The sequence below is a fragment of the Parus major genome, chromosome 4, assembly GCF_001522545.3.
Source record: "Parus major isolate Abel chromosome 4, Parus_major1.1, whole genome shotgun sequence".
Taxonomy (NCBI): Eukaryota; Metazoa; Chordata; class Aves; order Passeriformes; family Paridae; genus Parus; species Parus major.
Genome location: NC_031771.1, coordinates 40,427,609 through 40,440,528, shown reverse-complemented (window position 1 = coordinate 40,440,528; position 12,920 = coordinate 40,427,609). Strand labels below are relative to the sequence as shown.

General features: G+C 34.7%; 1 protein-coding gene across 2 annotated transcripts in view; it reads left to right on the top strand.

Moving 5' to 3' along the window:
* The window catches only part of TUSC3 (tumor suppressor candidate 3), an 87,957-nt gene extending 78,254 nt beyond the window's left edge, over positions 1-9,703 (top strand). The window contains exons 9-10 of one of the 2 annotated variants that reach the window (XM_015625489.2): positions 2,028-2,118; positions 9,406-9,703. In XM_015625489.2, coding sequence (XP_015480975.1) covers positions 2,028-2,118; positions 9,406-9,421 — 107 coding nt within the window. In that variant the 3' untranslated portion in view covers positions 9,422-9,703. The remainder of the gene's footprint in view (positions 1-2,027; positions 2,119-9,405) is intronic. The other variant, XM_015625491.3, reaches the window with a different exon arrangement.
* The last annotated feature ends 3,217 nt before the right edge of the window (positions 9,704-12,920 follow it).

Genomic DNA, 12,920 nt, shown 5'->3' with positions numbered 1-12,920 from the left:
TCAGAAATCCGTGATACAACGAACAAGAGTTTCAAAACATTGTTTTCAAAATAAATGTATGCATTTAAGATGACAACGTCCAAGAGTATGAAAATTCTTTTATTTGGTGCTCTTTCCAGTATCATGTCTCCAGAGGAAGAAGGAGACCAGCAGGTGTAATACAGAACATATCCTAATCTGTAATGTCTGAAGATATTTAGCTTGAAATGCAATTTTTATGTTTTTCTGAATTTTGCTGTTACTCAGAATATTTGTGAGATTTTTTATGTCAATGAATCACATAAGCACATAATAGGAAAGTGTTTTATCCAGAATCAAACTTCTTCACTGTTATGTCAAACAACAAAGGTTTTACTGAATGTGACATAGGTTGAAATAAATATGCCAATCTGCCTTTGCACCTTTTATGTCCCCTGACTTATTTTTCTGATAAAAGCCATTGAAGGTCTATGAAAGATAACAGATTGCCTACATTGCCTCCTCTTTCAAGATCAGTTCTTTAGCTCCCCTATAATACACAGTATTTTAGATAAAGCTGACCACTGTTTTCTTTAAAAGTTTTCTAGAACTCTTCATAATAGCTGGTTGAATGGCTAGAGATCTCTCTAATCTATAGTGATTTGAGGGATTGACTTCAGCAAGTTATAGATGTGTCATTGATTCTGAATACCTTCTACAGTAATTAGCTTTAAGAGTGGTGTCAAAGGATACAGTGACATAAGTTTAATTGGAATATGATCCTAGATCTGGGTCTGAGAACACAGGCACAGTGAATTATCAGTGGACTGCAGTAAAAGTTCAGGCTCTTAGCTCTTTGTGGCCATTATGTGAGTACTTTCTGTGTATCTGCCTTGCACTGTTCATGCTCCCAATTTATTCATCCATGCTTGGAAATCATATTTGTGAGTGGTGATTTCTTTATAATGAAGTGTGTTTATTAGTTTTGTACATGGCTAGTTTTCTCAAAATAACTGTAGAAATTTTATATTCCAGTTGACATGTGTCACTTTCCACATGGTCAGTTTTAATGAAAAAAATGCATCATTGTCAGTTTCCTCGGCTTCATGTTTTCTCATCCTTCACTCAAAGGCAGCACATTTTAGATGCATGAATATTGCAATTAAATAGCAAAGGGTTGGGTAAAGTAGGAAGCGTATAAGAAGAGGAGTTCTGAAAATCAAAGTAGCTCACTAGAATCAAAGCATTATCTAATGTATATGAGCTGCATCTCAGTTTATAAAATGCCCCCCTTTTTAAAAAATGCATTTACATGCAATAGAGTGGGCTATCACAATCAAGATTTTTTTTATGCTGTCATTCCACAGGATGCCTAAAGATGTTCCAAATTTTATTTGTTAATTTCAGCATTTACTTTGTGAATTCGTTCTTTCTGATAGATGCAAAGCACTTTCACCTGGATGGTATCAGATCTGTATCATTGTTATTTACCTTCAGAACCTGAAGATTTATATTGCTAGTGAGCTAAGAGTAAAAAGTGGTTTGGCTGCCAGCCTTGAAACTTAGAACAGTGACATTTTTAGCCATTAATAACTAGATAAAGTAGTTACTAAACTGCCTTTACTGCTACTTCAGCCATAGATGGTTGGCTAGAGAGAACACGATTCCATTAGTTAAGGGACATTTTTCTAAATGTAATTTTTTTTTTTCCTAAAAGAACAAGCAAATACCTGAAATGAAATTATTTGATATATATAATTTAATGGGTTATTAAATACATTATCAGAAGTAAGTTGTTTGCATCCACATACGTTTGACTTTCAAATTTCTGCTTTTTCTTGAAACTACATTTGTCCTGACAGGTTATTTTTCCCTAATAACCATAAATATTATTTCCATATCTGTTTGAAATCCTGTCAGAAGATAGTGGGTTTCAGCAGTCAAGGCAGTAACATTTTATATTAACTGTGTCAAAATTCTCAATAAATGATTGACATAAATAATATTCTTTGTAGGGATTGCAGTTTTAAATCTTTTACGTGCTAATAAACAAAGTTTTTTTTTTCCAGTAATATGTCTGGTTGGCCTTGGTCTTGTGGTCTTTTTCTTCAGCTTCCTGCTGTCAATATTTCGCTCCAAATACCATGGCTACCCATACAGGTAATCTGTCTTTAAATTCTCATCCTATAGATTGCAATAGCTTTGTAGAAGTTTAAGAATTGCTTTCAGCTAAACAATCTTTAATCTTTACCACTGAAGTCAATGGAAGCTGGTAGAAGGAGGAAGAATGGTGATTAATTTAAACAAACCAAAAAGGGGTGGAATGCTATTGTTAGCATGACTGTTAAAGCAGACCAGTTAAAAGTGTTTGAGCACAGATGCGTGACATATACACTGCCCCCTGAAAAATGCAAAAAGAAAGCATGCTTTGGTCTGTAAGGCTTTATTAGCTATTTATTTTTGTATATATGATGTACATAAGACAAGGCATAAAACAAAAAGGCACTGTACTGTGATAAGATTTGACTTCACTAAAGGTATCCTTTTCTTTTGTCAGCCACACCATGGAGGAGAGACAGGATTATAGGTTTTCTAAATTATACCTGTCAGTTAAACAATTGCAATTTTTCTGACCAGTGAAAAAGTAGATTTCTTTGATTAAACTGTGTGATTAGTACAACAACCATTTTTATATTCTGTGTTATATTCCACAAAAATGAATTCAGCCTTGCAAGGCCAACTTAGATGTAACATTTCAGCTATTACCTTACAAATTTTCTATTAGTTTTTGCTCTAAGACTTCAGAATTATTTTCATTTTTATAGAGGTTGGTCTCTTTAGGCTATTTAAATGGCATTTATGTTGCTTCAGATTAGTTTTGTTATTTAATAACACTATACTGAAGACAAGGAAACTCTTCCCATTGCAATATATGCACAAGATATGCTCCTGCTTTTTAGTAATTTCTGCTAAGGAAAGAGGTCTGTAAAGGGCCCAGTAGCATCATACTTGAAAATTTCATCAGTATGAAATTAATAGTTTGCCAGTTGGGGTAGCCTGTCCTGCTTTTCAGCAACCTCTCTGAAGATTACTTCTAGCTTGACTGACTTGGGGTGAAAGGCAGGATCCAGATTTTCTAAGTGTAAGGTATTCTTACCTTCCATTAACTGCTTAAGTCTTAAACTTTAAAGAAGAAGGATTTATGAGCTTAATCTGCAGCTCAAAGCTCATTTGAGAAGCATTGCCAAAGAATGACAACCTGTGGTCTGAGCTCCCATCTTCTCATAACAAGTTTATTAAATGGAGATGGCAGTGGTGGCGGCATGTTCCTTGCCATGCAATTTGTCAGTTACTAAAGAGAACCTGACAGTTGTATTAGTTTCATTTTTAGTGTGCCTTAGGAATATTTATATCACCTGTTATATCTTTGCCAGACCTTGCATTGCATTTGTGAATGTTTGCAATAGGTATTTTTTGCTGCTGTCTGGTACCTAGGATGTCAGGTGCTGAACAGCATTGTGAGCATTAGTATGCTCTGTGGGTTTGCATGCCAACATGATACCATTGGTGTTAGTGTAAACCTAATCACTGGGTATATCTTGTAGCATCAGGTATTATAGGCTTTGGGAATCTTAATTTAAATAATGTAGGGTTTTTCCCTCTTTTCTTGCTAATCTGTTTACTGTAAATACTAGGTGGAGTAGATTTTTTTTGTTTTGTTCTCCCCACAATTAATCTAGATTTTTTTTTTATATATTAGATATCTTTTAATAGGAGTGTCTAGAAGAAGTTGGAGGCCTATGTAGATTTCATACTTACCTTTTATTATCCAAGCCAAGAATAAAGGACAGTAAGATTTGGGGCTAGAAGGCAGAATTCTTTTAAAAATTTAATTTAAAAAAAATTTAGTTTGATAGGTGATGCATATCAAAAGTAAGTGTACTTGTTAGTATGCTGAAGCTGGTTAAAAAATAAATAAATCCAGGACAGTGCTGAAAAGAATAATTCATCACAATCCTGATAAAATGAAGTAGTGCCACATCATTTTGTTACCGTGAAGAAATTATTAGATCCATAAACCAAATCCTGTCTTAGGAGCTAAGTAGACTCAATACCACAAGTTTCAAATGAAATAAACTCATAAAGAAATGAACTGTGTGTATGCCTAAATACATATGAAACATTTGATAGCAGTGTTATGCAGTTTTCTTGGGTTTTTTTTTTTTATAAAGTTACTGCTTCTGCATGATAAAGTAAGATCTTTTGGGCTTAGTTGGTCTGTCCTAGATTGTTCCGAGTTTTTGTGGCAATAAATTAATCATTCAATCATAAATCCTCAAGGCAGAATTATTGATAACCATCACTAGAGCTGATCCTTTTGGTCTGCTATTATCAAATTTCATTTACTAATTTCACAAATGTTTAATTTACTTATCTGATCCTTTCCAGTGTTAAATCTTTCATGTTTCTATAGGTGTCTTGGGTAGCTCTGACCCAATTTTCTGTTATTTTGAATAAACATACTATTGATTCTTTGACACTTCAGTGGTCTTTACATGTCATCTTCATCATGAGACCGTAGCGTTTTTTAGAGAAGCCTCTATTTTTTTTGTGGATAGTTCTTATGAATTTTAATGAACATGCAAAACATTAGGGAGGACCAAGTATATAAACTGTTATTTTCTCTTTCTCCTTTTAATTTAGTATCCTGCATTTTAAGCTTCAGTCATAAATGCTAAATTACATTAATCTTTTTTGTCTGAATTCCTTGAGATCTTCCAAGAAGTTTCACACTTCATCAACTGATCCCAGTGCAGATATATCTTAAGATGTGAAATATGTCTATCCTTTTCCTTTCATTGGTTGTAGATTTCACCTTGAAACTATCAGTCTTTACATGATGAATTGTCCTCAGGCTAGTAAAGCTTTGCCTTTAACAATACTAACAACAATGCATACTAATGATCTGTCAGGAAAAAAGTAACATTATGTTGGCCTGCCTAAAGCAACAGTTAAAGAAAACTGAAATTGCTTTAATGTTATATCATGACCTCAAGCATCAACTTCACTATCCTACTTAAAAAAGAGAAAAATTCAAATGTCCTAAATTGTTTCTGTTCTCTGGCACTGAACAACCAAGTCAGTCCTTTGTGAGCCATACATTGGTAAAAAGTGAAACAGTAACACAATTCTTTTCTACAGTGACCTCTATGTAGCAAAGATAAATCAAAACAGAGGTGAATAAACAAAGTCAGAGTCAAAAACTGGAGAAAGACGGTTATTTCTTTTTCTAATGTGGTCTATAAGGTGCTCCTTAGAGGGCATGTATATAGTAAGGGACAATAATTTTGACACTCTTTTCAATCCACTTCAGACATTTTCAATTCTGATTTAATTATTTCTTTCACAGGATTTTCTTCTTGAAGGCTAGGGTTGGGCAAAAAATTGTTTAGTTAATATGCTGGTAAAATAGTCTTAATAAGAGTATAACATTGAAATGGGAAAGGTGATGCAAAGTGGGGGTCATAGGTAGGTTACTCACTGAGTGAACACATCGTGATGGATGGGCTCATATGCAGCAAATCTCTTTTTTTTGCCATAGCAGGACTTTTTCTTGGCTGTACTAATCCACCTTTTTTATGGGAATAAGATGAAATTTTTCATTTTGCTAAAACTTTACACTTTAATTGATATCATTAACTACTGAAAGATTATGTAATCATTTTGTTTTATACTGTTGAGTGTTTTCTCTTTATAATTCTTTCTGGATAAGAAAAGTTTGTTGACATATCTTAGACAATGTTTTTTGGAAGACTTCTTACCCTAGTATTTAAAGTGAATAAATGATATCTTAAATATCAGATACTCAGTGACTGAGCAATAAAATGTCATTTTATTAACACAGAATTTCATCTGTCAACTCATACACATGGGAATGACATAGAGACTATTCTTCACTATAAGCCAAAACCATGAACTCTTAAGTTTACTTTGCTAGTCAGGAAAGAGCTTGGCTCTCTAAAAACCACACCTTAGGCAGTTTCAGCCCAAAAAGCATACAGAATATGAAAAAGAATGAAAGGATGCTAAGAACAGATTATATCAATACATGAGCACAGGATTTTAGGCATGTAAATATTTGTAACACAGCTTCAAGAGAACACAGGAAAAAATTTTATCCATGCTTTACTGATATATAAAAAAATTCTTGGTTTTATCTTCTTTTAGCTTTAGCTGCAATTAACTGCCCTACAGTGTTTTTTCTGCTTTGTTTTCTGAATGAAACTTCTAGCACAGTTTTAATACTCTTAACACTTTAAATTGTTCTTTCATGCCAACATTTTATCATTCGTTGTTTTAATCTCAATTTAAATGAAATGAACACCCAAAAATTCTATGATTTCATAATTTTTCATTAAGTATCTTTTGAATTTTTTTAGAGCCTGCCCTGTAGTTGAATGTTTCATTATCCAATTATCCTTCATAGCCATTATATTCCAGTACTATTTACAAGAGTAATGTGAAATTTTTTTAGTTAAACCATAAAAAATAATCAGCCTTCTGAACTATGTATTGATGGAATGGAAAATACATATTCTTTATTGGCTAGCAGAGAAAATGAACTAAGCTGTGCAAAGCGTGATAAATAAAAGATGCCTTATTTTCATCAAAACCCCATAAATGTTAAGTCAGACATAAAGTATTCATTTATTGCTTGGGGAAGGACAGTCAATGCAACAGGATACACAAATTGCCAGATGCCCCAGAGCTTGAAAAATCCTCACATTCACTGTATATACATCTACCCTTGTTGTAATTAAATTAGTTTCAGTAAAGAAATCCTGTATAATATTGAAATTGAAATTAAATGCAAGTGAATAAAACAGAAGTTATTTCTTGGGAATATACTGGAAAAAATATTAGTACATAAAACAAATAGTCTTTACAGACATATGAAATTAAGTTTATTAATAAACATGAGCACACTACTAACAGCTTTTTAGATATTTCATGCACAATTAAATTGACTCACCTTAAGTTTATGAATTGGTAAACTTCTGATAAATACCAGGGTTCACAATTTGATCTGTTGTGTCCAGCAAAATTGGCTACTTTCTTTGAACCAGAAATCAGGATTATTTTAAAAGACAGGAAAACAACAAAACACAGTTGTCAGAACATTAATATTACATTTAATATTTCCTATACTACTCCTGTTAATGTAGCTAAACAGTATTTTCTTCAGGAAAGAAGCTGCCTGTGGAAGTGGAAGGCAACACATTACAGTCTCCCTCTGTTCATTTAAACCATCTAGCAGCATGCTGAATTCATGAAAATTCACAAACTTCCATATTCTTCTCTATGGGAAGTGTCAACATCAGTGCTGGTTTATAATCCTTTAAAAAATGTGAGATCAGAATTCTAAATCTCTGTTCCTGTAGCAGGTCTCTTAGGAAGGATGTGCTTCCTACTGTGGCAAACAGTTTGGATGCTCTTCTCCCAGCAGGACCATTCCTTCTGTGATTATAACCATTAAAAATGCCTCTTTTTGCTTGCATGCCTTCCCTCTAAGTCTTATGGTTCACCATTTACTTTTACCTGTTTCTGTCCATTCCCATCTAGTTTATGTCTGGAGGGGCACAGTTTATCCAGGCTTTCCTGTTCTACTTCACCCTGTTTTGCAAAAGGGAACATGATTTATTTTGTCTGTCTGCAGATCTATCCCAGCAGATGTTGTCCAGTTTGTTACTCTTGATTTTTTAGAAACTGCCCACTCTCCATCTCCTTCTTTGTGGCTACTCCATGTTTCTTTTGTGGCGTTTTGGCTTTTTGTAGTTGAGTGAAAGAATGGTTGGGGTTGAAGTGGCTCCTAGAGATGAGTCACTCCTCTAAAGTAGGTTCACTTACAGCAGGTTGAACAAGATCACTTCCAGGCAGGTTTGACAGAAGGAGCCTTCACAACCTCTCTGGATAACCTGTTCCATTGCTCTCACCCTTGAAATAAGAAAGTTTATCCTCATATTCTGATGGAACTTCATGTGTTTCAGCTTTCTAGCCTAGGGTTTTTCTTTCTTTGCTTAAATTTTCTTACACTTGTTTTAAAAGTTTCAGTGTTTCTCTTATCTATATTCTGTATCATGTTTCTTAGCTGCTGAAGGTGCAGTTCCCTTCTAGACAGAAAGAAAGATCAATAGCTGTGGAAGTACCATGTTGATCCAACTGCTGTATTTCTTTGCTATTACATCAGAGTGTTTTACACCTCTTAAGACTATCAGTGCTACTCTCTGATTATTGAAACCTTCAGCCCTTCCCACTTTTCTCTCCAAACTTTTTCACTATTAGTCCTCTCTCTTTTCCTCTTAGATCCTTTCCTATACGTGGCCTTACTCATCTGTTCTAGACCTGGGTTATGTTTTTAGTCACATGTGCTCATCATTCTCTTACTCCCCGCTTCAGCCCTCTACAATTCATCTCTTCACAAAGTTGTTCTCACTAGCTTTTCCCTGTCGTTAATCCCTTCACCCTCCAGCACCCAGCCAGTTGCCATCTGTTTTCCCCTGGTTTGTATGTCTTGCCTAACGAGCTTGTCAGCTTTTTGCAGCATTGAACATCTTTATACTGATACAGTCTTTTAAGCTTGTGGCACTTGTATTTATCTTTTGAAATGATTAATTAATTAATGCCATGAATGGAAAAACTGGTGAAATTGCTACAAGGTGTATGCTTGTGCACACTGCATGTCTAGGAGTTGAAAGACCTACCAGGAAAAGCTAGAGGCAGTAGTTCCATTCTCTAGTTCTTTGCTTGTGTGTTAGTACAGTTAGTCCATAGTCATGCACAAGTCTCTCTCTCTCTCTCTGCATTCCCACTTCTCAGTCTATAGGATTTGGTAAAGTATTTAGAAAGGTGTGACACACAATAAATATCTACTTTTTAGAAATATGAAGTTTCATTCCAGGTGTAAAGAAACAGAAATACCATTGGAAACTTCTTAATTTATTAAAATACTAAAAATTTAAGAGTCTGCAATACTACAGAGTCTTCCCAATCGCTCTACACTCTCCTAACCCTGGGGCCACTTCAGCAGTAAAAGAAGATGGTTTTAAATAAACCTGAAATATCCCCTGGGAGAGATTTCTCACTTCAAGTAGTAAAAGCAGATGCAGAACTTGATTAAAGAGAACAGATGTTTGAAGAGTGTTTTGCTTTTTAATTTTTTTAAATAGGCAAATTTAAGGTTCAATCACTTATGTTTTATTTGATAACTTTCATGCTTGCTTAGTAATCACTAAATGGAATATAAAAACTTAAGAGATTGTTACACAAATGTCAAATGACTTTTCAAATTAATGTTTGAAGTCCTTGTTTATTATTCTTTTCAAATAATTTTGGTGCTATGCTTTATATGCATTTCTCAGCATTTAATAATGTTTTCTTTCTTTTCAGCTTCTTAATTAAATGAATTCAAGCGGGATTCATTTAGAGCTGCTTACCATGAAGATAAGCTATAACTGCTATTTTCAGCCCACCAATGTTACATGTATTCAAGAATCTTTTGTTGGTTCATCTGTTTTTTGTGATAATTTATATAGTATGGTGATAGAGAAATGAATGCAGTTTTATGCAATAAATGCGTAATTTATAGAAACATATAGTAAATATCTCATTGGGAAGTGCTAAAATGTTATGAATATAGTGTGCACAAGAATTTAAATAAATTTCAATATAATGGGCTTCTGTTTAAGTCTTCCTTATGAAGTGTACTACATGAATCCAAAGGCTATTTCTGAAAATTTTTACCTGGGTTTGTTTTGAGATGTGTTTTTGAACTGGACAAAATAACATCAGTTCTTTAACTACTATTAAGAGATAAACCCTGATAGAAAGTATCATTTAATGACTACACCTTACCCTCACTTTGCTTTGTAACAGAGTGTTTATATAGAGTCTCTGATCACCTCTGACATGCTGAGCCATTAACATAAGATTATATTCTACATATTTTCATCCTGGGGTTCCTTTCCTGACTCAGCAGTGTGTAGAATACATACATTGCAAGTTCATCTCTCTCTTATGCCAAAGAATGCAATTCATAGTGGAATTCATTGTGTAATCTTGAAGGCAAGAAGGCTTGTTCCTTGACATCAGTCAGAACTCAGATCCTTTTAAGCAGAGTCTGTAGTGACAAAATGGGAGGGTGGCGGGCAACAATATTTCATAACCCAAAACATGCTTATTTTCAAAAGTAGCAGCAGGAGGAATGTATTATCCTGAATGATGCTTATAATACAGTACAGGTTAGTCTATTGGAACTGGAGTTACAGCTATTGCCAGTTTTATGTGTGCACCGAGCTTTGTGAAAAGCTTATATAGGAATTAGTAATGCCATTTAAAAATGCCACTTTTAGGCTGTTCACATCTCATATTATGTGAATTACTCATAAATCATTGTATACACCTGTATAGTATATTCTCAGTGGCTCAGGAAACAAGAATAATCACAGGATACTCTACCTCAGCCCTACTTCTTTTCCTCCCTACTGGTAGTTTTCCAACTGCTACTTTTCCAAGTACCAATTCAATGTCAGTAGCATTAGGAATTTCTTCATTTATAATATAAAGATTACTCTAAATATGATAAGATTGACTAGACTTGACAAAACTCATCTAATGCTTTTACCTATTTCTGCTCCAGAAATATTGGGATGTTAAGAACTGACATACAGTCAGGGAAACATTTTGGGACAAAAAAAAAAAAAAAAAAAAAAGGAAAACCAGCTTATATCTTACACAAAAACAGAGCAAGTCCTACTAGTTACCCTAGTGCAAACACTAGAAGGTTGTAGAGCAGTAATTAAATTAGAAGCTGAGTAAAAACTGAACCTCAAAACACCTGGTTTATAGACTGATGAGGACTGTGAAGAGGGTTGCAGCCTTTTCAGAGGTTTTACATAGAGTAAAAAACACTGCCATCTTACAGGATAAAACAAGAAGCAGAGCAGTAAGTCTCCATGGTTGGAAATTGTTTTCTAAAAAAAGAATTAGAACTGTGCTACTTGATCAAGATGACAACAGTGACCGGAAAGTAAAAGAAGAAAAACTACAAGTTTCAGACAGCAAGTAATAGTGAGAGATCTCAAGACCTCATGCTAATGAGACTAAATATTTCAGCTTATGATCAGATAAAGCATTCCAGTGACACATGACTGCCTGCTGGAACAACTAATATATCTCAAATAGTATTCAAATCAAAAGCAGCAGCTTGAGTATTGCATATGGGACAGCTACTCTGTAACAGCACTATAGGGTAAAGGCTGTTGCAAGACAGGATAATCAAAGTGAAATCTGAAATAATATGGAGTATATCAGACATAAAAGTAGCTAATAATGCAAATTAACTTCCTCCCCCCCAAAGAACAATAGGCAAAAACTAAGACACCTACAAACAACTTGGTGGCTGTTTATAATTCATTAGAAGCACAGATAAAATATGTGCCACAATTCAAAAAGAAATAAAACCACAGCAGCACACAGGTCAAGTGTAAAACAACAAATTTTAAAAAATAATCTGAAAATTATGCTCATCGTGGTAGCACAGACTTCTTAAAATACACCCAAAGCAGGGAACCAGTGGGAGAGTTGATGACGAAAGAGTAAGTGATATTGATAAAGACTATGACATAGAAGCCAAATTCTCTGTAGCAACTAGGCCAGAAGATTTGGGTCAACATGGTCTGACATATTCTGCGTAATTGTTTTAAATAGATAAGCTAGGGGCTGGTAAGATCTTGGGACCAAATGGCATTTATCAAAGAGCTCTGAAAGAAATCACATATGAGATTGCAGAGCTGCTGAGCAAGGTGCCTTCACCTATCATTACAGATTGCCTCTGTGTCAGAGGACTGACAGCTTGCCAACACAGCTGTCACCTATAAAAAGGAGTCTAGAGGGAAAGCTAAGCTACAGACCAGTGAACAATTTCCAGTCCTGATGGGATGGTCGAGCTGGCAATAAAGAGTAATCTTACTGAGAGCTAAGATAAACATAGTCATCTGAAAAAGGTATAGGACATGTATAAAGGAGAATTTAAGTTCACAAAGCTTGTAGGTGGCTAAAATGGTGTCTGAAGAGCACAAGAATAAAAATCTCTTGGTAAGGATTTAATAAAGAACCTCATATGGAATTGGAAGAGATGTCGTTCTCATGACTTGAAAACCAATTAAAAGATACCAAGAGGATAGGACTCAATGGTCACTTTTTATAGCAGTAAAGTCAGAAGTACAGCCTTCCTGAAAACTGGTGCTGAGACCACTTGAATACATCTTCATCAGTGATGTGTAGAGAATGCATATGCAGAGCAGCCTGTGTTACAGATTAGCTCACAGCACTGTGATGAGAGGGAGAAAATTCTGTTAAACTTTGATGGGTAAAACTGGGTGATGGGTAAAACTGGGATGTTTTGATGGGTAAAAACTTGGGAATGCGTCTAGAGGGAAAAAAAAATCGTACCTACTTCAGCTAACACTCACAAAAAAAGACATAGTTGTAACTGAGCATATTTTAGCCAAGTTGTCAGTGCATGCTGGCAGCAAAAGAGATATTTGGTGTCATCAGTAGAGGGGTTTGGGTAACGAAGGGACAAAAGTACAACTACACAAAATTTCTGTGGATTCCTATTGAGTTCTGTAATTAGTTCTGTTCTACACATCCCAAAGACTGAGCAGTTCAAGGTACAGGTAGAGATAAGCAAGCACTGTCTCTTAAAGGAACTCAGATTCTAAATAAGCAGGAGTATGGTACTAAAAAACTTAAAGGCACTTCTCACTAGTTCGTGTTTGCAGCAGTGTACACCTAAAAACTTTACATAAATAAATCCCTACTTAAGGATCAAAGTATAGGAACTTCATAGAAGCAAAACCCTGCAATTGAAGTTGCAAAGAAAATGTAAAAAAAAAAAAAAC